The sequence below is a fragment of the Carex rostrata genome, chromosome 19, assembly GCF_964058835.1.
Source record: "Carex rostrata chromosome 19, lpCarRost1.2, whole genome shotgun sequence".
NCBI classification, from domain to species: domain Eukaryota; kingdom Viridiplantae; phylum Streptophyta; class Magnoliopsida; order Poales; family Cyperaceae; genus Carex; species Carex rostrata.
In genome coordinates, this window is record NC_135936.1 from 2,130,311 (window position 1) to 2,155,636 (window position 25,326).

Sequence of the window (25,326 nt, forward strand, 5' to 3'; positions counted from 1 at the left end):
TCACAACATGACTAAGTTTCTCCCGTCATTTTTGACACATCATATTACGTGAAAAAAAAAAACTTTGATCATGTCCCGTCATCTGAAGAAGTATTTTCGTGCCATCCCATGTGCCCGAATCATAAAATATTTATCATATCACATCACATCACGACACGTTATATATCCACAACACTATCAATAGTTTGCAAAGCGGCGCATTTATAGTTATAGCCCTGGATTCCCTGTGGCATGTATGAACACATCAAATGTGATTTTGATATTTACTATCTTTTGTAGACTGGATATTTGGTATACGAGGACAAATGCGGGCAGGAAGGAATTTACAATTATACGACCTTAATGTGAATTTTTGGTTTACAGAATATGTGATTTTAACAGAGTCAAGAACATTTGACTCGGTTTAACATGATGGTTTTGATGTTGTATTGTATATATCACCCGCAACCGCAATCTGGTTTCACAAGGGTAAAAAGGGAAAAAAAATACAAATTGTAAAAGAGTATGCATGAGACTATCTACGACCATCGGTCAATCTAGTTTAAGTACTACACTTGACTTCAGCTAGCAATCTAATTATTTAAGAACAGTGATGCAGAATATAATCTCAGATCGATTGCTTCATAGTGCATCACTATATTATTTTCCCTAAAAAGAGGGCTAGAATATTGACACAATCCTTGGAAGCTTAGTGTGCACCCATAAATACATATAATAGAATGTAGACAAATCAGGTAAAATGAATCCCAAACTTGTTAGGAAGCCGGCTTACCAGCCGCATGCTTGCATACAACCCCCTGAGTTTGCCTCGTCATCTCATTTCCCGCAACCAGAAAATATGCAGTATGTCTGACCAACAGGGTAAATAATAAAAGTATCAATACCGATGAGATTTGAAGTGCCTAAAAATTCATTCATATTTGTCACAAAATTTTTTACTCATATCAGGTTGGCATGTATCATTAGCACAATTTGGACATGGTTCTGCAGCACCAGAATTCTCTCTCTAATATAGCATGATACTCTCATCATTAAAGTACATGACAATATCCATTTTGATCCCTTATGTAATATACAAATTCAATTTGATCCCTAAGCAGTAAGCAGTAAGCAGTAAGCAGTAAGCAGTAAGCAGTAAGCAGTACCAGGCTACCAGTAAACCGAACTTACAAGGCAAACAAAATTGGTTGTTTCGGATAATGCTGATGATGTGGGACATATAACAGTGCATATAAATATAAATATAGAATGGACAAAGGAGACATTGCATAGAAACATGGTGTACCTGAAGAAATTCATCATTTTGAGTTTTGAATCAGGGTCGATGGTGGAGGTAGAGTCGAGCGCGAGTTGCATGTGGTGCAACCATCTCTCAGCTGCTTCTCGCGTTACTGGAAATGGCTTGTGTCTACCTATCAATGCTGGATGGCCTATGTCACGGAGAATAATTTTTCTTAATTTTCTTTCCTCTTACGAGTATTTTGCACGAACAATCCTTCCAAGTAACTAGTCTCAAATTGGGTGACATTTTGGTGCCTAAATACTTCTATCTGTACTAATTGCTGATTTTATAACATCAATTTTTAGTCAGAGCCATGAACTATGGTGGGCAGTGGCACTGTGGCACCAACAATGAACAAGTCATACCAGTTGAATATCCTTTGGCCAGAGTTGTACTTACTTTGACCTCAATTTGAATAGGACCCTTTTCTTGTCTGAAGTTAGTAACTGGATTTCTGATATGGAAAACAGGTTTACATTCTTTTCCTAGCCAGCGTCAATAAGTTCAAGGATATACTGCTTTTCGATTTGTGAATGTGTTCACAGCTGGTTTTAAAATCGCACCATAATGTTCCTATGTAAAAGAACTCTATACTTTCACGATTGAAAATGAAGAGAGAGCTATGCAGAGACTAATATTGCACAAAAGCCAGTAACAACTCCCTAAATTGTATAGAGGAATTTTATGGCAAATCAGACACTCTTTTATATGTACACATATCTTAGCTGTGGATAAGTACTGGAAAATATTTTCAAGGGAGAACTATACTTTATAGAATAAAAAGCGAGAATGAAATAAGTAAAAGATAACAAGATGTTCACCTCTTCTCTGGGAAAAGAGAGGGGGCCCACCCATCCGTTGCACAAAGAATTCGTACTGGTTCTGTATGGCATCTTCCTTCTTTGAGTTGGCAAAAATAGATCGAAACCACTCCTCTTCATCCTCAAAAACCCTGGAAAATGTACAAGCACAAATCTCATGAAAAGCCAATGATGAATTATGTCAAATTTAAGTTTGTTTCAGTGAGGTTTGGCACAGGTACCAACTGAATATAAATATCATATGGTAGAGGCATAAGTCCAACTAACAAACTTTTGTTCCTTGATTAATTTTTATTCTTCTATTAGGATTATTTATTTATTTATTTGTCTCTTCTCTTTCTTTATCTTTTCTACTTTCTTCTTTTCCTTTGAGAGGTCTGTATTAGCTTGAATTGTGTTATTACACATGCCAAGTATCAGAATAAAATCAATATCATTGAGGTATACCTGCAGATTGAGAGGTTATGTGCTTATAAGAGTAAGACTGGATCAGTTGTGCCTTATTTGGACAAATTTCTGTCATAAATAATTTTACGAACATATAAAGATGAAATACATAATGTGCTGATCAGCTGGAATTTAATTTTCAATGATGTATTGATTTGAGCTTATTTAACCGTAGCTGAAACAAGCTCGATCTAGATAATTACTCGATGATCTTACAATTTTGAAAATTCCCCGTGCTTCACCTGCAACCATCTCAGATCTCTGGCTCACCCTATAACCAAATCGATTAGAGAGATATATGTATCTAACAAACCTGGTGTAGAAATTAGTAGATAGGTCGATGAAAGGCTGGATTCCGCCAAGCGACTCGAAGAGATTAGTCTCGTCTATGGCGAAGGCGTCGCTCGTCGCCACGCCGCTCCACTCCGACGCCTTCTCTTGTAGTGATTGCATTGCTGCTTGTGTACGCGTTTGAGAGCGAGAGAGAGCTGAAAAAAAGGTTTATGATTATGACATTATGACACCAAACGACGCCAATTTGACCAGTAGTCGTGTGGCTTCCACCTTCCCTTCTCGGGGAAAGTGGGGTTGGGGATCTCAGATCTTATATAACTAACGGTGCAGATTAGATGTCAGAAAAATATACGGTTCTCTTTTTATTAGATTCTGAGCAAATAGCCTAATAGCGTGAAGTCGTTGTTCTTTCCTTCATTTTGCGTAAAAGCCCATGGGCTGCAATGGCGTGATTCTCACGGAGCAATATCATAATGTCCACACTCTCCCTCAGGTTTGAATTCGTATCCTCTGAGATATCTCAAACTTTGCGTGACTTTATGGAAAATCTAAACCGTTTAGTTGCGTTATACACGAATCTCAAAGCACACATAATACGGGCCCCTGCATCACCCCCGAATAGGCACCGGACACGTCGGTCACGCAAAAGTTGAGATATGTCAGAGGATACGCACTCTCTCAGGTTTCAGCTAGTGCACACTGGGATTTGTATCCTCTGCATTAACTCAAAAAGGAATCTTTTGAATTAATACATATGGACCATCCGATCAGCTTTAAGATTCGTGTGAATTACATCCTCACTAATATTGAAGACCCCCTATATTTTAGGCGTAGGACGGATGGGCTCCGTTTACAATCGGACGGTCAATATCTATTAACTCAAAATATGCTCTTTTGAGTTAATGCAGACGATGCGGACTCGTGCACACTGCCACACGAACACTGGCGCTCTGGTTAAACCCGGATTTCCTGCGGCCTTTCTTGTCGAGGTGACTGGTGACCTCAAGTCTACCGTTCTTATTCCAAAAACAATTTCTTTTCATACATCATTGCATGTAATTTGTCTTTCCAATCTAGGGGTATTTATCGGGTCTAATTTAATTGGTTTTAAACCGGACCAAGAAAGTTCGGACTAAACAATTTTATTTTTTCCAATTAAATGGATCGGTTTGATTAATTTAGAGTTTTTAAAACCAGTTAGAGCAAACTAATCGAAATTTATAGTATGTCTCTCGTCTGAACCAAACAATTCAAAAAGTTCAAAAATTGCGACATAATGTATATTTTTAGATTAGTTTAATTAGACCGAATCAAACGAAATTTTTAAATCCATCTTAAAAAAAAATAAAATGATTAACAAATTTTTTTTTATTTTTTAATGATTAAAATCTTCTTCTTTCCGTCAACCGAACAATATGAAATTAGTTCAATTCATTTGATTCAATTTTAATTTGGTTGATAAATTTATTTTATTCAGTTCGATTGTGTTTTTGAAAATTAAATAAAATTTTAATTTATCTATTTCATTTTAGTTAAAACCAAACCGAATTGATGAGCACCCTATCTCTATATACCAAATCTCCTCTCTCAAAAAATTATAAAAGAACCTTCTACATTTAAAATGCTAATGTCACAAATTTTAACTGCTACAAAATGTCACATATTCTCTCTTATATATATATACCTTTTTTAAAATTAAAATTCCAACGTTGAATCTAAACCATTAGTCTTATTTATATTTACGAGAGGCACGTTCACATAAATTTTTATAATTTTTGAAGCTTATTCATACATTATTACATACAGTGGCTCTCGTGTAACCTTAATAGACATGTTGATGATATTCAGTTGCCTTTTTTTTCAGTTAATTAAAAAAATGTTTCCTTAATTAATTGTTTCCTTGGTTGGATTTCCCTTTCCCTTAGTTGTAAAAGCCATACGGACTGATAACAGAATCAGCTCCAACAGTGTAACCAAGATTGTGTTAGAACCATAGTTAGATGAGTTACATGAGTTACATGAGTAAACCATCAAAAAAAGAAAAAGAAAAAGAAAACATAGTAACTGATGTAATTACATATTGGTTAGCAGATTAGTTAATTAGCCATGCATTGGCTATATATAGACATTGTAAACGCTTTGTACAAATGTACAATCAATCAAGATATGGTCAATAATTTCTTAATTTCTAACTTACTGTTTTCACTTCCAATCCATCCACCGTTTCGGAAACACATCCTTGGGCTATTTATAAGACTCACCTCGGACTATGCAACTCAATTAAATCAATTGGCAGAAAGGCGAGAGAGAAATAAAACAATTCAATCAGAAGTCTCTATTCGGTTATCCAAAAAGAGAAGAATTAAACAAGAAATGGAGAAAGAAGGCAATAATGGAGCAGCAGAGAACGGTATCAAGATCCCAGAAATCAAGTTCACACAGCTCTTCATCAATGGCTCCTTTGTTGATTCTGTCTCTGGTAACCACACTCTTTTCTCCATTATATCTAAATTTGTGCGTTAATTTTCTTTTTATAATCTTTTGGTAATCTAAGATTTGAAAATTTCCTTTATAAACGGCGCTCAAACTGTTATAACTTATACATAGCATACGGTCCTGAATACTTCGAGTGACATGCGTAATAATTCATTGTCAACTTGTACGTATCCGTTGCTGTACAAGTGAGATGACATGACTTTTATTCAAAGCTCGAGTTGAATTAATATTCGAGGGATTATTTTGATTCTCAAATAAGCTATTGGTGGTCCAACCCAGTCCAAAATTCATAAATATAATTATTAAAAGAAAATTGTACAAGAGTTGTGAAATTAATTTACTAGATTGATTAGGAAATTTCTGGAAGAGTTAAGCATATATATATTCATGAAATTAAATTCTGCTAGATTGGTTATGGAACTTATTGAATTGTATTTTAATAGAATCTAAAGGATTCCATAAGTATAAATAGAGAGTCTTGATACTCATTTTTAACTAATCAAGTAAAAATTAAGTAACTTCTTTTCTAACTAAATGTAGTTGTAGTTTGGAGGTGTAACAACTATTAAGTAGTAGAGGTGTAATTAGGGGTGAAAATGGATCGGATATTATCCGTTTGGATCCATATTCGAAAATAAAATACTGATATATCTGATATCTGAATATTTGAGTGAATGCGGGTCCAAAGAACATCTGAAAATTAGATACTGATATATTGATATCTGAATATCAGTTTGAATTAGATATTAACTTTTTTATGGACTATGTTTCCAGAATTTGATATTGAAAACATAACAACATATTGAATGTGAAGTCGTGATTTAATTATTTGATAGAAATCTGCTGACTTCGATTAAAGAAGTCTTTTTTTTAAGAAAGACTATGCTTAAAAAATATAGATAAATTATGAAAAATATTTTTTTAGAAAATATTGACACAATAAAAATTTACTCATATGATCATCTACTGTATAATAAAATACATATATACGGAAGTAAAAATAAAATAAGTTAATTGTTAGCAACATATGACACAAGTAAAAATAAAATACTACAATATCAATAAAAAGCAATGTTCTAAATAGCTAGCTATAGCTTTTTCGGACCTTAAAAGCTATGGCGCTATGGGCGATATATAGATAGCTATGAGCGCTATAGCCAGCTAGTTAGTGCAATCGCTTATTTTTTTAGCCGTCTTACTATACAGCTATAATCACAATTTAAATCATTGATAAAAAAATAATGTTCTCATGTAAGTTTGAAATCTGAACGAACAATATTTTTTGTAGATATTATGACTGTTCGATTATTTGACCTTGGTCCTTCAACATCTAAAATTAAAAAATACTACAATATAATATAGAGAGTTAACCATGAAAATACACATTATTACAACGACAATAACGATAACGTCAAGTACACATTATAATTACTTAATGGAAAATAGAAAAAAAAAAAAGCAAGGATTATTTCCCGATTTTTTTATTTATATCCAAAATAAAATTTAAATTTAAAAAACTAACCAACTAGTTAATGAAATTGCAAAACTACCCAAACCGGTTAACCATTAACCGGACTCAAATCAAATTTCCGGTTATTGGTTTCCCGGACCCATTGAAATAGTCCGGTTAACTATTAACCGGAAATTTGATTTGAGTCCGGTTAATGGTTAACCGGATTTGTGCATTTTCCTTTTTCTTTTTCTTTTTTCTTTTTTCTTTTTTGAAAACAGAATTTTTTTTATTTTTTGTATTAAAATATTAGAAATGTTGAATATATTTCTTTGAAAATAAATAGAATACAATATAATTTGATTTATTAGAAAGACTGCAACTAATAACCCGGATTAATATTTTTCAGGCCGGATTTTTCGCGACTGTAAGAAAAATTAATATATTTCTTTATGTGCTATTGGAAAAAAATAAAAATGCTTAGATTCTGAGTTATTGATCTCGGTTCAAAAGTCACTTCTATGTAATCTAGAAAATATTGTGATCCTTCTATGACATTTAATTTATAAAAAGTTGTATCTGTTTTGAGAATTCTTTTTTAAAAACAATCATTAAATAAATTAAAATTTTTGTTTTTTTTTTCAAAAATAGATACAACTTTTCATAAATTAAATGTCCTAGAAGGATCACAATATTTTCTAGATTACATAGAAGTGACTTTTGAACCGGGATCAATAACTCAGAATCTAAGCATTTTTATTTTTTTCCAATAGCACATAAAGAAATATATTAATTTTTCTTAAAGCCGCGAAAAATCCGGCCTGAAAAATATTGATCCGGGTTATTAGTTGCAGTCTTTCTAATAAATCAAATTATATTGTATTCCATTTATTTTCGAAGAAATATATTCAACATTTCTAATATTTTAATACAAAAAAATAAAAAATTTCTGTTTTAAAAAAAAAATAAATAAATAAAAGAAGGAAAATGCACAAATCCGGTTAACCATTAACCGGACTCAAATCAAATTTCCAATTAATGGTTAACCGAACTATTTCAATGGGTCCGGGAAACCAATAACCGGAAATTTGATTTGAGTCCGGTTAATGGTTAACCGGTTTGGGTAGTTTTGCAATTATATTAGCTAGTTGGTTAGTTTTTTAAATTTATATTTTATTTTGGATATAAATAAAAAAATCGGGATTATTTCATTTGATACTGTGATTCAATAAATTGCTTTCTCTTAATAATATGTATATATCGCGAATTTCGCTCAGTTTGGTTCAGCCCAAAATGAGGCTTTACACGCGACGCGACTATGCGAGCATGTGACTTTTTGAGCGAGAGAGATCTCTCCGTAACTCTCTTGCACCCTCAAGAGAGCTTGCTCTCTGCTTTGTGCAACGCGCTGTAGCCAACTGAAAGATAAATATAGGTGAAAAGGTTAAAAAGATAAAGAACAAAAAATGGTTGGTAGTTACATGATAATTGCATATCGGGCTGTTTGCTGCTGTACAGCCCGACACAAGTGGTGGTATGTTTCTCTTAGCATAGCTATCACTTAGTGGGTGCGAAAATATTGATGGTGTGAGCACTGAGCAGCATGTTGAACCTCCACGGTAACCGGAGATGATATGGAGAACCCTCTACACATGTAGTGCAGTGTACTGATAAATTGGTAATATGTTAACATTTGGTTTTCATGTGGGTCTTCTCTATGTTTTTTATCACGCACCCAAGATGTTCGATGAATTGCCCCAGTGACACTTTTTTTGTAGGTTTATAAGTTTTGGAATGCATAATATGGTGAAATCCTGTTTGCATCTGGTTTCTTACGTGGACTCTTTGTTAATCCAGGGAGATGTTATGAGACTAGGGACCCCCGTACAGGAGAGGTGTTAGCATCAGTGGCAGAGGGTGATAAGGCTGACGTGGATTTGGCTGTTGCTGCAGCGCGCCAAGCCTTTGACCATGGAAAGTGGCCTCGCATGTCTGGTTATGTATGTCTATCTCAGCTTTACTTAGATGTTACCTTAAGTTGTTTGGAAAGTGTTCCTAATCATTAGTAAGACAAATGACTAAGAAGTTGCTATTTTTTTTTGAAGGTTAGTGGCTGATAGCCTACTAACGATTTGTATTGATAAAAAAATATGTACAACCAGGGGCACCTGGCTTACCCAAACACAGTATACACATAATTAATCGAAATGCAAAAAAGAACAGAAAGAAAAACACAGAACAGCCTCTGAATGTCTCTCGTCTTTCTTTCTAAGGACTGCCTAGCATCACTAGCAGTTAAGTATCCACTGTTGAATCTCAAAGGCAGTTTCATTGATAAGTATCGGCAACACTTTCTGTTCATTTGAAAATAATCTCCTATTTCTCTCGCGCCACAAGGCCCGCATACCAGCAGCCCATACCATATCCCAGAGACAGCATATCGCAGGTTGCAACCTTTTCCAGTTTTCCCACCAGATCCATTGCAGTGGCCTATTGTTGTTGATTGGTGGAGCAATGTTGTGGTGGGCAAGAAGACCCCACCAGAAGGAAGAGGCAAAGGGACAGAGCCGAAGTAGATGATCTCTACTCTCTATCAAATTGCCTTGACACAGTACGCTACCTTGCGGCACCATGCATCCACAGCACATTAGTACCTGTTGTGTTAGTATTCTGTCCCATACCACTAACCAGACGAAGATACGAACTTTAGTTGGTACCTTAAGTTTCCAAATATTTTGCCAAAAGACACACGCTATTCCTGTGCAGTTTAACACCTCATAGGCCGATTTGGTTGTGAATAAACCTGTAGCCTTCCAACGCCACAGTAATGTGTCCGACTGGGGCTCCTTCCTAACCAAGCACTTGAAGAAAGGTACGAGGGGCACGAGTGTTTTGAGAAAGAAGGATGCTAGAGCGTGGGTGTGTAGCTGGTCAGCACGGTCAATTCCATATAGTGCACGTAGGGTGGCTGCCCACTAACCCATACCCTCGGATTCCAGCTTCCAGATCCATTTTGTAAGTAAAGCCTCATTTTGTGTGAAGATATTTATAATACCCAGACCGCCATTCTCCTTAAGCAGGCAAACCTGATCCCAGGCTACCAAACAATTTATGCCTCTGCATATCCCATTCCCTTTCCAGAGAAACGACCTTCTTAAGCGGTCAATGTGTTTGACCACCCATTTCGGCAGGGCCATTACCTGCATGAAATGTAGTGGCATAGACGACATGACCGACTTGATTAGGGTCAGCCTACCTCCATATGACAACAGGTTAACTTTCCAACCGGCCATTCTATTCTGTACTGCCAGTATCAATGCTTGATATTGGTCCCTCCTTGGTTGGCTCGTAGTCAGTGGTAGGCCCAGATATTTTGCCAGTAGTGTAGAAGGACCACACTATAGGATATCGACCACCACAGATACAAGATTTGGTGCTATAGAGATTGGGACAAAGGAACTTTTTGCCGAATTCACCTTCAGCCCTGTCAGTCTTTCATATAGTTTTAGGATCAGAATTATTACCTTTAGAGTTGTTGCATGCGCCTCAGCTATGATGATTGTGTCGTCTGCGAATTGGATCGGTTGCGGAGAGATTAGGATAGGGGGGTGCATGACACCCATGGAGCTTTTTATGAAGGTGGTTAGTGTGTCAGCCACTGTTATAAAGAGCATTGGCGACAAGGGACAGCCTTGCCGCAAGCCTCGCTTATGCAAAAAAAATGGGGTCACTGATCCATTAACCAATACTGTCGATGAAGAGGTCTGAAGCGAATTGAGTACCGCAGATGTCCATTTTGGAGGGAAGCCTCGCTCAATGAGGACGTTGACAAGAAAACACCAATTTACCGAGTCAAATGCTTTTTCAAAGTCGACCTTGAACAAAACCGCCAATATAGAAGTTGCTATTTAGTAGGTGTACATTAAATCTCTACTTCACCTAGAATACAATAATAGAGAAGCTAGTGAAATAAAAAATGGATTAATGTTATTTATGGTAAGAGATATGAACTGGCAATTACTGTATGCTGATCTGTTTGCTACTCAATTTACTGTTGCAAATTTGCAATTCTGCATCTTTTTAAGCTCAGAAATAGAAGTTCACCAATTAATACCACAAAAGGCTGCAACTTCTTATACAAGGATATTTAATTACACAACAGATACATGTCTACTGCCATCATGCTGCTTTGCACACACTGGTACAATATAATAATTTAAAAAATCACAGGAACGAGCGGAAATTATGATAAGATTTGCTGACTTGATTGAGCAACACCGGGATGAACTGGCAGCGCTTGAGTGCCTCGATGCAGGGAAGCTCTTTTCAATGGCAAATATTATCGATCTCGAGACTTCAATCAGAACTATCCGATACTACGCTGGTGCAGCAGACAAGATTCATGGAGAAACTCTTAAGATGTCACGTGAGCTGCAAGGCTACACGCTAAAAGAACCAATTGGGGTTGTTGGTCACATTATTCCTTGGAATTTTCCATCTATTATGTTTGCTATCAAAGTGGCACCAGCACTGGCAGCTGGTTGTACTACGGTTGTCAAGCCGGCTGAACTGACACCTTTGACTGCTCTTTACTATGCGTATTTGGCTCATAAGGTACGACTTTCTAAAGGAGACTTCCGTCTCATACCTGGATTTAAATTTTGTTGTAGAAAAAGTGTGGTTTCTTATTATCTTCTTTTGTTTGACAAATTCATCACATACTTCAGGCAGGCATCCCTGAGGGAGTTATAAATGTAGTAACTGGATTTGGTCCCACAGCTGGAGCTGCCATTGCTTCACATATGGATATAGACATGGTAAAAAAATAAAAATTGTCTTTTTTTTTTTTGTTCGCTTTCTTTCTTTCCTCTTAAAAGAATAGTGCCATATAGGGGTGTTAAACAGGTCTGACCTGACCCAACCTGACACTAGTCAAGAATACTCTGACCCGTCCAAAGCAGCACAACTTACCATGACCTCCTAGAATTGTCATTTCGATCTCAACTCAGTACAATCCTTAAATGTCTACAAAGTTCTGTACCTTTTTTACCACTGGAAGCCTCACATTGTTTCTCTAGATTTATTCTTGTATTTATTCTGTTTTGACTTGTATTTCAGGTCAGTTTTACGGGGTCAACTGCAGTTGGTCGATTCGTAATGGAGGCAGCGGCAAAAAGCAATCTAAAACCTGTGTCTCTTGAACTTGGTGGAAAGTCACCTCTCGTTATATTTGATGATGCTGACATAGACAAGGCAGTTGATATCGCCCGTGATGCTACCTTCTTTAACAATGCACGTGCTTCTGTACTATTATTTGGTGAAACTGAGATTGTATAGATGAAACAAAGAAACAATTAAATGGTTAGGTGTTATGCCAGTAACAATTGCCCAGCATGGCAGTTCTTGGTGGAATGGTTCAAACATTTGATATCATGACAATTTGTACATGTCCTTACAAAAAATATGAAAATAATAGTAGCAGCAACATTGAATTGGATAACTAAAGCAGAACTTGGCAGGTATCAATGAGCATCTATGTTAAGGCTCTTGCTAACTATTGTTTCAGGGTGAAGCATGTATAGCGGCATCCCGTATCTTTGTGCAAGAAGGAATTTATGACCAATTTGTGCAGAGATTAGCAGAACGTATGAAGAGTTGGGTCGTAGGAGACCCATTTGATCCACGCGTGCAACAAGGCCCTCAGGTGGTCCAACTTTTTGCAGTAATTTGTCCTTTAATATAAAAATTTAATACCAGATCGGGTACTATTCTCATTGTTTTATTCACGATTGGGAGTAGTTAAGTATAACTGATTCTATTTTGACTGTAAAATTAGGCAAGGAAATTGTTTTAAAATTTTCAATTGAGTGAGGTAGAATGGGATGAATTGGTTCTTCAGTTTATAGAACAAAAGATCATTTCAAAACTCAAAGAGTTTTAATTGTTTAATATTTTAAAAATTGCAAGATTGAGGAGACTACTTGTTAGGAGTATTAATCTTGGATTAAAAATATCTTTTTATTCGACTATAAATGCTTACTTGTTTGATTAATTTTGTGGGGGTTGCTTACAGGTTGATAAGGTACAATATGAGAAGATACTGCAGTACATTGAGCATGGCAAGAGAGAAGGGGCTACCCTACTGACAGGAGGAAAACCATGTGGCAAGAGAGGATACTATATCGAGCCTGCAGTTTTTACTGATGTTAAGGTAAATAACTAGAAATTGCTCTTGTCACCGTATGGCATTTTACAATTATTATTTTATTTGTTGTACTAATTGCTTATTTTTATATACAGGATGACATGCTGATAGCTCAGGATGAGATCTTTGGGCCTGTGATGTCCGTTATGAAATTCAAGTAATTACTTCCCTATAAATTGTCAATTGTTTTTGATACAAATATCCTAACACGAAAACATTGCGGATTTGAAAGAGCAACATTACAAGATTACTGAAAAAATTCTTTCCTTTGTTTCTTAGAACAACAGAGGAGGCAATAGAAAGAGCTAACAATACAAGATATGGTCTAGCAGCTGGGGTTATCACCAAAGACATAGACACTGTGAACAGGTTGACTCGGTCGATTCGTGCTGGCCTGATATGGGTCAATTGCTACTTTGAAATGGATGCTGACTTGTCCTTCGGCGGGTTCAAGATAAGCGGGTTTGGCAAGGACTCGGGTCTCGATGCCCTTAACAAGTACATGCATGTGAAGTCTGTTGTCATGCCGATTTACAACACCCCTTGGTTGTGATAACGAAAAGTATAATGTTCTGGTGAAACCGTTGCAAAAGGAGATGGAATGGATGTCAGTGACACCGACTCTTTGAATTTCAGGGTCTCAATTTTTATAATAAACAGTTATTTCAAATAAAGGGTTGGCTGGCAACTTATCATACTTTTAAGTTGTTTTCCTTGTTAATTTGTAATGCAATAACCTTTTTTTTTTTTTGATAAAAGTGGCTTAAAGACCACCAATTTCATTAGAAACTAATTGTTCATACTTCATACAAAAATATGCCATAAGGTAGATACAAACCAACTGATTGCACCATTTTCTAAACAATAATTTTTAGGCAACCAGAAGGTAGACAAAAGTTATCTAAGCACCAAATAGTCTGAGGGATTTCATACAAAGCAGTAACTAAAGGGAATTAACAGAAGATATGCTAATAGAAGTAGTAGCTAGTCAGCTATTGAGGAGTTGGCATGAGATGAATTGGCAGCTGGATTAGAAGAAAGCATATATGCTGCATCTATGGCATCAAATTCTGCTCTGTCTCTAAGGTAGTCCGAGAGGTCTGACCCCTCTAACCCAAGAAAGGGTTCTTCCTCGGAATCCTAAGAATTGTTTTCCCCTGTGGGGGTATCGGTCTCCGAGAGGATTATAATTGAGCCTGCCTGATACAAATTGGTGACATATATCCATTGGTAAAATCATGGTTAGTTTAAAAAAAGTTTCATCGTTATTTGATTTACACCAGAAAGAGGTAAGTGATATAATATGGGATCCTAGAGAAGCTAAGGTTGGAACTGCAGCATTATTAAAGCATACTTTATTTCTACTTAGCCAAACTACCCATAATGTTGCTGCTCTTATTAATTCAATGAGAAGTTTATCTTTTAGGGGAATATGGGCATCTAGTACCCATAGATCAGCTATAGTGACACAGTCAAAAGTAAAATTATTGTATGTAGCTATCCAAGACCAAATTAAAGAGATAACGGGACAGGTGACAAATAAGTGGCCAATGGTTTCATTTTCATTACAAAAATAACAGGTTTGGTTTCCAGTCCAATCCTTCTTGGCTAGGTTATCTTTTGTTAGGATTTTGCCCTCTTTGACTAACCACATAAAATTTTTTATCTTTAAGGGTATTTTTGTTTTCCAGAGTGTTTTGTATTCTTTGTCCTTGATACCCCATATTCCAACCAATTGTATAAGGAGTGAACTGTGAAATGGCCAGATGTGTTCCAACCAATTGTAATGCAATAACCTTAACTTTCTCATTTTCTTCCATTTATTTCCTTCTCTTTTCTTCGCCTGTTTTGTCTATTCAGTTTTTCTTTTTAAATACTTTATACTGATACTGTTTTTTTTTATTAATAGTTATTAATATTTTTTTAAATGAAATAAGAATTTTTTATCTTTTATTTTATTTTTTGTGAAATCATAATAAACATTAAAGAAATAGTTAAAATTCATAAAGAAAAAGAATAATATATCAGTGTATTTAGAATTAAATTAATCATCAAGTCATGAGTTTTAACCAAATTGATTTTTATAGTGAAGGAATGTGTATCTTTTGAGTTAATGAATTTCAACCGTTTGATTTAAACGGAGTCAATTCGGCTTCTGCTTATAATATAGGGAGTCCTTTAATATTAGTGCGGATCTAATTCGCACGGATCTTAAAACAGATTGGATAGTCGATATGCATTAACTCAAAAGATTCTCTTTTGAGTTAAAGCAGAGGATATGAATTCAACTTTTACATGAAACAAAATGAATTTTTTGAGTTAAAGCAGAGGATATGAATTCAACTTTTACATGAAACAAAATTGGGTTGCAAACGGAGCGAATTCGGAATGAATATTAAATATTAAATTTGTATCCATAGTTCAATAAGCAGATATGAATACAAATAGTAAATTAATATCAAAGTTTAAAATTTGAGTAGAACTAGGGTGTTTTTAAGTTCACCAAGTCTCTTGGTAAACTCAAGTATGAAACCCGTCAAATTGGTTTTAAATGACGAATCTGAACCGTTGAAATCCGCCTACCTTACAAGTGATGCATCTACATGTGAAAATTTTAAACATTCGAATTAATTTAGTATAAAGTCAAGTGGTCAAAAAACATTCAAAAAATGAATGCATTAAAATTAATTTATTAACATTCTAATTTTGACCGATTGATTTTATACTAAATTAATTTGAATGTTTAAAAATTTCACATGTAGACGCATCACTCGTAAGGTAGGCGGGTTTTAACGGTTCAGATTCATCATTTGAAGCCGATTTGACGGGCTTTAGACTTGAGTTCAACAAAGAGCTTAGTAAACTTAAGAAGACCCTAGTTCTACTCTTAAAATTCAATATGCAATATGGATACAGAGCAAACAATCTATAAATATAGATTTAAATACGGATATGAAAAAAAAATAATTATCGAATAATTTAGTCGTCATCGTTAGGATACAAATACTAATGAAGAAAGAAAAAACAGTTTGAAATGCATGGGAATTGGAAAAAAAATTAAGATACAAAATGGAGATGGTGTCCGGAGCATAGTGACAAACGAATAGTTTGGATTCAATTCGGCGGGTTTAAAAGTCAGTGAATCATGTATAATTCGAGAATGATTCGGTACAATAAGAAAGAAAATAAGAAAATAAAATAATAATCCATAACTCGCGTTTTATTCGAAAATAAAACGTATTTGGAGTTCACGTTTTATTTGAAGTTCGGTTCAACAACGTTAAATAAACGATTAAAACGTAATTATTTACAAATTATCGCGTATATTGTTAAAATATTCCGGAGAACAGAAGGAGCGAATTGATTTAGACCCACAAGCTTATATTTAACGGAGGTTGAAACCTTTATATAGCAATCTCGGAGTCATGTATTAAAGCTGATATCCATTCCGTTTACTAGTCAGGAATTTTTATTGGAATCTGTTAGTCCGAATTTGGACGGATAAATCTGGAATCCGTTTTCAGCCATAAAATTCACATTATTATTTTTTAATTAATTATTTATAAAAAATCAGTTAAGTGTAATAGATTAAAATTTTCTCCTTCTATATTTTCAACCGTGCAAAAGTTCTTTAAGAAAATCTAAAATCCAAGAGGTGGTATATATGAATACCGCCGACAATTTTTTTTCTAAATTAGAATTAAACAAAAAAATTCAAATAAAAGGAGCACATTGTTGCGAAATTTTACAAAAAATATATAGAAAGAAATGAGTTTTGTCCACCGAATTATTGGTTCGGTGGACCATTTCTTTTATGGTTCTATGGTAAATTTACTTGCAACAAGAGATGTGAAATGGTCCATCAAACCAATGATTTGATGGACAAAACGCATTTCTTCCCTCTTTATTTTGTGAAACCCAATATAAGGTAATCTTTTCATTTAAAGATTATTGTTTAATTCTAATTAAAAAAAATCCCGACATGCCCTACAATTGGAGAAGTTTTTGGAGATTAAGTTGTAAATATTTTCTGCTGCTGGTGTTGTCGTTGTCGTTGTCGTTGTCGTGGTCGTGGTCGTGGTCGTGGTCGTGGTCGTGGTCGTGGTCGTGGTCGTTGTTGTCGTCGTGGTCGTGGTCGTGGTCGTCGTGGTCGTCGTCATTGTTGTTGTTGTTGTTAAATAACATGTTCATTGTAATTTTTGATGGAGTTAGTATTTTAGAGCAAACGTTTGTTTCATAATTATGTTCATATAATGATTGAATTGTTCAATTTGTTTCTTGAATTTGAATTACGTAATAGTTCATTCAAAGTTGTGGACTCTGAATTGTGAAGCACTAATGAATATAAGTAATAAACTTAAAATATCTCTAATCGATGTAATTAGTAAGGAATATTAATTACAACTAAAATTAGCATGTGATGTGGATTTATTACTACACAAGTAATAAATCCTAATTTACGCTCAATTCGGTTGCAAGTGTACAACCTTGTCGAGTAGTACTTAGGGATCGTTTCCACAGGGACAAGTTGGAATATTAAACCTAACCTAACAATTTAATTTAGTAAAAAGAAAATAAGAAGGTTTTTGTTTGTTTAAAGGGTTGGTTTGATTGTGATTAAACTAAAGTCTTTAAAGCAAAATTAGATTTTTAACAAGAATGAGAAATTAGGGTTTCTTAGGGTTCCTATCCGCTAGTGTTATGACTAATTGGTTTATTAAATTTGTTCTTTTAGTTATGAAGGCACAGTTGGGTGTTGTAGGTACAAAGGGATATCTCTATATTAATACCATCTTTAAATTAGAATAAACGTTACCTCTCGGTACTTGGCTACCCTAATCTAAAGTCATTAAGTTCTTACTGTCCCAATAAATCTAGAAAACTATCTTTCACCTCTCGGTACTTGGCACAATTATCTAAACTATTAGGTAAAGCCCGTATAAGACAAGCGTCACCTCTCGGTACTTAGCCTATCAAATACCCTATTCCTTATGGTCTGGACCTAATATTCAATTTCTCAATTGCAAATACCAAATCCTAGGGTTTCATGTGATTTCGATTAAGTCCTCACAATCAATTAAAATAAAGAATAGATCACAACAAAGAACAAGAATATATAAAATAAAACCAACTAAATCATAACAAAAGTTTCAAGTACAACCCTAATCAACCCTAGAAAAGCCTTTAGCCAGTCATGGCTAAAGCACAAATGAAATCAAAAGAATAAAAGAGTTCCAAAGGAAAAAAAAATAATAAAACCGGTTGATCGATTTTTGCTCTCTCCTCCCTTCTTCTCTCTTCCTTGCTTTTCCTTGCTTTTCCTTGTTGAAACCCTAGAAATTCTGCCTAAAAAAACGTCCCCTTATCTATTCTACAAGTCCCCCTTTTATACCCCTCCTAAAAACTAAGAATAAGTCCCTAAAAATAGCAAATTCGGGCTCTGAACCAACTTATTGCGGGCCGCAATGAGTGGAGGCAGTTAACAGACTGCGCAGAAAAATCTGGAGAGGTTATTGCGGGCCGCAATGAGTGTGCTGGAATGAAAATGCTGTGCTGGAGAAGTTATTGCGGGCCGCAGTAAAGGTCCTGGAAATGCTGTATTGAAGATGGTTCTGTCTGAGTTGGTTGCGGCCCGCAATAAATTAATTGCGGTCTGCAATAAATGTGAAATCTACTCCATCTTCGTGCTGTCTTGCTCCAGATCACCCGTCTTGCTCCGTTAAGCTCCAAACACTTGATTACCTACAAAATAAACACAACTAGGGCAGTAACTTGAACTTTTTGGACATTTCTAATCTAATTAAACCTAATTCGATTCAAAACTTGGCTTAATTTACATAACAAACCCTAGGTTTCAATAGATACAATTTCAGCTTATCAGCATGAGAATTAAATATTAATCAGGTTTCACATATTAGAGCGATAAGGGGTCGGTTTAATCTCATGAATGCACATAGAAGTTATATGACATTGGATTGATCAAAAATTGAACATGAAGTGGATTATGTATTTGTGTCATTAATGTTTTATGTGGTGTTGTTATCTCATGTTTAAGATGTTCAGTTTTCATGCATAAGAAATATATGTCAGTAGTTGTTGTCTAACGCTAGTCATAATTAGAAGTTATAAGGACAGCTTCTCTACGTGTGTGACTTGTGTCGTGAAGTTCGTGAATGTCAAGAGGACTAATATTTCTCATACATATCTGGTAAATATTATGTGAGTAATGATATCATAAGGACTTCTTGATGGAATTAGATTATACATACATGCGGTGTGATCAAGAGTTGATCGCAAGTATAATTAATTAATGAATTAAGAAATATAATGGATAAGGGGACAAGAATGATGCAATCCTACCTTACACTTATTATTATAGATATCATGCAATATTGAAAATAATTCAATAACACATGCAGTGTGTAATGTAGTGTCTTTGTTGGATCAATGATATTGCCTCGCCCATACCATATGTATCAATTGGATAGTTTTGATGCCTTGTTAGATGCCAATTCTGACTTATGGAATGAGATTCCATGGAATATGCTAGCATGCTATGCATTGTATAGAGCTCCTCCATGCAACGGTTCGGATTCCGAGTTTTCAAAATCCTAACGGTCGATTCGAACCGTTCATCTTGTTTTCCATATTAATATATGTTTGGAGACCAAATTTTATATTTTTTTGGAATTTTTTTACTATTTCTTTAGATTTATTGAAAATCACTGTTTTTTTATGGTCCAGATTTGCTGAAAACAGCGATTTTCAATAAATCTAAATAAATAGTAAAACAATTCCAAAAAATGTAAAATTTGGTCTCCAAACACATATTAATATGGAGAACAAGATGAACGGTTCGGATCGACCGTTAGAATTTTGAAAACTCGAAATCCGAGCCGTTACATGGAGGAGCTCTATGCTATGCATAGCATGCTAGCATATTCCGAGATTCCATTGCCAACAAGATGTAGACCCAAATAAATCACACCTACAAAGTCTCTAATTGAAATATCATATATGAAATATGATATCGCTGATATGTTATGAGATAACATATATCGAATCTATAAATGCATAATTATGTTGGACATATATAGCTTCCACTCAACAGTACAATTGAGAGATGAAGATGATAAATCAGCTTAATTTAGTACATGAGATGTGCAAGAACCAATTACATCGAAGATATATATATTATATTATTTTATGGTTATTTTTTATCGAAGATTTTAAAAGTTTAATCGCTGATAGTACTAAATTATTTTTTATTACAAAAAGAAGTCCAATTAGATATATTTTATTTTATTTTATTTTGTGGTTATTTTTCACCGAAGACTCTAGAAATTTAATCGATAACTTTAAATTATTTTTTATCACAAAAAAAAATCTAATTTAATTAGATATATTTTATTTTATTTTGTAATTATTTCACCAAAAACTCTAAAAATTTAGTGCACCTATTGAATTGGTTTCTCAATTCCTCTGGCCCACTTTGACGGATTCCACTTCGACAACATTTTCTTCCTATAAGAATTATGGCATTAAACAATATCCACCTTTTTAATGCTTTTTAAATTAATAAATTTCTGGAATTAGAAATCTATTTTTTTTTTTCAGTTACCACCTTAATATTTCAAAATTTTGAATTTATTATTGATTTCTGAAAAATTCAGATTTTTACCATGGATCCAATTACATCCTTTTTTGGTGACACCGGATTACACTCTATATTTTCAAAATCCAAACCATGGATATGTTAAAATGTATTTGCAGATGAAATTTTACATTTTTCTGAATTTTTTTACTATTTATTAAGATGGGTACAAAAATTCAATGGTCTGAAAACAACGATTTTGTAAATAAGGATGCGTTTGGATGGAGCAATAATAGCACTATTCTTTTGAGTTATTTGACGTTTGGATGGAGCAAGAATAGCACTAACCCACTATTCTTTGTTTGTCTTATATGAGTTAGCTCACTATTCTATTAACCCAACCAAAAATTAAGTTAGCTACTATTCTCAAATTTGATATTAGCTCTATTCTTGCTCTATTCCTTGTTTCATCCAAACGTAAATAAATAGTAAAAAAATTCAAAAAAAATAAAAAAATTCATATGCAAGTACATTTTAATATATCCATCATGTTGAACGGTTTAAATCGACTGTTTGAATTTTAAAAACTTTAAAAATAGAGAGTGTAATTTGGTATCACCAAAAAAATAGTGTAATTGAATCCCTCCTTTTTTACCATATACGTAACCCAAAACTTCACATGCTTAGATGTCATGCGCAACTAGAGCTATACACGGTTATACGCATCATATTATAAAAAAGCAAATATTTAAGACGGGTTTTGATCTTAGAAATTTGTGTCTCATTATACAAACAAATTTTGATTGATTATTCCAAACCACAAGATTATTATGCGGTTTGGATAGATTTAAAAAAATCTTTGAATTCTGAATATGATTAAATATTTATATTTAAAGTTGGATATTAATAAAAATGTCGAAAGTCATCATCTCAATTTCTCAGTGACTGGAACTGCCAGTAGAACGTACATTATGGGCATTTTTCGTTGCTCACTTAAAATTAAGGTTAAATCATCCTTGATTTGTTAAAATTTGTTACTTAATTCACGAGTTAAGTTAATCTTCTTTTGTTGGAGTTCGTTCGTAATTTTTAACTCATGTTATTAAATCTCTATAAACTATATATTAAAATTAAATAAAATAATTTTACATAATTTGGAAAATAACATTAAAGTTATATATGTGCATTGTGTTAGACAAAATATTAAGAGGAGGGCTCAAATGCCTCCATGTTTTTGTGCCTCCATCACGCCTCCATCTCTCTCCATCATTTTCAAAGTTCAAACAGTTGATCCGAACCGCTCAACCTAACCTCCATACTAAAATATGTTTGGAGACCAAATTTTATATTTTTAGAAATTTTTTTACTATTTTTTTAGATAGGTACAAAAATACTGTTTTTAGATGGTTCAGATTTACTGATTTTGTACCTATCTAAAAAAATAGTAAAAAAATTCCTAAAAATATAAAATTTGGTCTCCAAACATATTTTAGTATGGAGGTTAGGTTGAGCGGTTCGGATCGACTGTTTGAACTTTGAAAATGATGGAGAGAGATGGAGGCACAAAAACATGGAGGCATTTGAACCCTCCTCAAATATTAAATATTTTTTTATAAGTCACTAAATTTTGTCATTTATCAAGAGTTAGTCATCTAAATTTAATTTGTCCATATATTCCTTGAACATTTTGTTTGTTCCTATCAAATCACTTTCTTACTTTTTTTTTTTTTTTTTCATTTAAGATACTAACAAAATATAAATAAAGTGACATAGTGACTTGATTACTACAACAACACATTGGGTACTTTTTGCGAGGGAAAAAATGTATTTATGACGGTACTCCCTCACGAAAAGTACTATTGCAAAAAGAAAAAGCTAAACAATGACAGTACTCCGTTACAAAAGATTACTTTTTTATCCTCGCAAAAAGTTTCTCATTCTTGTATATATATACTCTCGGTCAGTACAATTTCAGAAAGACCGAGTGACTTGATCAGAATTATTCAATAGATCCCTCTAATTGCTCAGCTCTATCAGAACATGCTTCCGCTCTTCTCCTTCACAGTACGTCTGTCTTATAAATCTGGCACACTATTATTCAGTGAAATACATACAGATACGAAGTAAAAAAAAATTGAGAACAAAGAATAATGTAGTGCCTATAATAATAAAAAAATGCTCTACTCTTTAAATCCACTCAATTCACGGGTTTATCTACTCTGGATATATTTTGGAAATTATTTTAAACCTCAAATGCATCTCTCATTCTTGGACTTTTTATTTCTCTTATATTTAGATACAGAAAGCGGACTTAAGTAGAAGAAATGAACTCAATTGACCTTCATTTAAAAAATATATATTATATATGATTTTTTATATAATTTAAAATAAATATTATAATGTTGTAAAATTGATTTTCATTCTCTTTAAAATTATTTTATATAATTAATTTTTAATGTATATTTCACCTTTATAATTTGAAAATCTCATCCTATCCTACTCATATAGCATTCCAAACCATACGTGATAAACTAAGAGTATGTTCGGTAGATGAGTTTCTGGTGGATTAATTTTTTAGGTAAAATTAATATGTTAGGATATTTATCTTGGAAGTATTCGGCACATGGGTATTTTATCTAATTAAATTTTAAATAGTTATCTTTTTCCCTTTCAACAGTCAGTGTGCATGGAAAAAAAAAATCAAATTGGGTCAGAGCTCTATTTATTTTATTTTAGAGAAATTTAGATATATGCCCATCATAACTTCATCAATTAGATATTTACCCATTAAAATTTTAACTTTAGTTATTTCCCCATTCAAACCTATTTAATTTATTTATATCCCCATTCAGTGATTTAATCAATCAAAAACACTAATTAATATTGATAGAAAAATAAAATTACAATTTTGCCCTTATCTCTTCATTCCCTTTGCTTATAACCGGTCCTCTTCTTCTCCATTAGTTATTTCTTTGATTTCTTTTTTGCAAAAGAACTTCAGAAGTGGATAAAAAAATGTGGCTAAATTATAGAGCTAAGAGAGAATGATATTTGCCTATGTGCCCAAAATATTTAATCAACGGTTCTCCTCAAAATGTCACACATCAACACATGGTTGGAATCGTCACATCCCTTTCAATGTCATGATAAACTGATATATGATAAGCTGAAGGGCACAGGTCATCAATGGAAATGGAGGAAATTATTTCAAGGAGCAACTCCATTTTGATTTGACCTGTTGGATTGAAATCGAACAGATGCTAAGATTTTATCTCAGTCGCTATTTCCACAGGGATAACCTCATTTTGATGGATACTAGGATTATATCGCCTTGCTTCAAGTAATACCCAAATCCTAGTTTAGCCTTTTCTTTATCTTAAATTCTACTTGTCAGCACACTATTTCTTCTACTTGGCATGCATTGGGTTATCGGAGATAAATGGAACTCAAATAGGCATTGTTTGGTTCTTTGTTTTATACCTTGATTGAACTCTTTTAAAATGGGAAGCTTTCTCTTTTGGATAAATGCAAGCACGATCAGCAACACTGACGTTGCTAATTGGGTCTCGAATTTGATTGTGACTCAGGACATTTTTCTTTTGCAAAAAGAAATGAGTAATGGAGAAAAGAGGAGAGCCGGTTATTAGCAAATGTCGGATAAGGACAAAAATGTCATTTAATTTGATTATCAGTGTTAAGTAGTGTTTTTAATTAGTTAAATCACAAAATGGGTATATAAATAAAATAAATGAGTTTGAATGGGGAAATAACTAAATTTAAAGTTTTGATGGGTAAATATCTAATTAATGAAGTTATGATGGGTATATATCTAAATTTCTCTTTATTTTATTTGGTGGAGCTGATTCTTGGCAAGAGGGAACTGCTTCAATAATTTTGGCGGAGCTGTTTCATCAAATACAGTAATTGACTATTTATTAAATTGATTAAATTGTGATTTGACTAAAAGAGTTTAAAATACATCAATACAAAAATTGAAACACAAGACTAATAGTAACTTCAAATAGTATTTCAACATTACAATAATAACTGATCAAACACAAAACTACAAATAATTAAATAAAAAAACTAATGTTGTGACTGTTCATTAGATGCACCTTGCTTTCGCACATAATATATATCTCACACTCCTGTAAGGAGCAATAAGTTGTGTGGTGTATTGGCATAACCCGCATCAATAAAAAAAAATATTTACCTTGTGGTATTGTGAATCTGTTGTCGAGTACATTCTTTAGTACAGTAACATCTAAAGTTGATCATTCTCATTCGGCTATTACAGTAGCAGTATGTAGTCAGTTCACTATGATATCACTTTTAGAAGTGTATAATCAATTCACTCAATTATTTTTTTTAGAATTTCATATGTACGATTAATAATTTAATATAATCAGAATCAGTAATTAGTACCCATATACTTAATATAATTTAATTTTAATAATACATCTTCTATAAAAAGAAAAAGAAAAAAACAAACAACTTTCCAACAATTTTTTATATATTTACTGAACATATATATTAATTTTTTACTGATTAAAAAACTTAAAAAAAATCACATATTAATATTTCTACTTCCATATTAATTAATTTTGCCGTTACCGAGCAAGCCCTAGATATGTTACGAGCTAGGCTTGTGTTCTTCCCACATTATGCGGTAAGATATATAATCCTCACAAAAAATAATGAAAAATTGAAACGGAGGAATTAGGTGCATGAGGAGCT

The 25,326-nt window shown here is 33.6% G+C and overlaps 2 protein-coding genes across 2 annotated transcripts; one reads left to right on the forward strand and one right to left on the reverse strand.

Annotated features, from left to right (window-relative positions):
• Positions 1-593: 593 nt before the first annotated feature.
• Positions 594-3,088, reverse strand: GLB3 (hemoglobin 3). Its single transcript, XM_078320983.1, has 4 exons — positions 2,864-3,088; positions 2,104-2,234; positions 1,286-1,430; positions 594-849 (listed from the first exon to the last, which is right to left on the reverse strand). Exons 1-4 carry the CDS (start codon positions 3,001-3,003, stop codon positions 756-758), a joined length of 510 nt encoding a protein of 169 aa, XP_078177109.1. The 5' UTR covers positions 3,004-3,088; the 3' UTR covers positions 594-755.
• A 2,004-nt stretch (positions 3,089-5,092) lies between these two features.
• Positions 5,093-13,557, forward strand: LOC144571379 (aldehyde dehydrogenase family 2 member C4-like). The gene is made up of 9 exons (XM_078320652.1): positions 5,093-5,323; positions 8,648-8,790; positions 11,021-11,404; positions 11,518-11,607; positions 11,909-12,082; positions 12,357-12,494; positions 12,864-13,001; positions 13,091-13,152; positions 13,275-13,557. Exons 1-9 carry the CDS (start codon positions 5,218-5,220, stop codon positions 13,546-13,548), a joined length of 1,509 nt encoding a protein of 502 aa, XP_078176778.1. The 5' UTR covers positions 5,093-5,217; the 3' UTR covers positions 13,549-13,557.
• Positions 13,558-25,326: the final 11,769 nt, after the last annotated feature.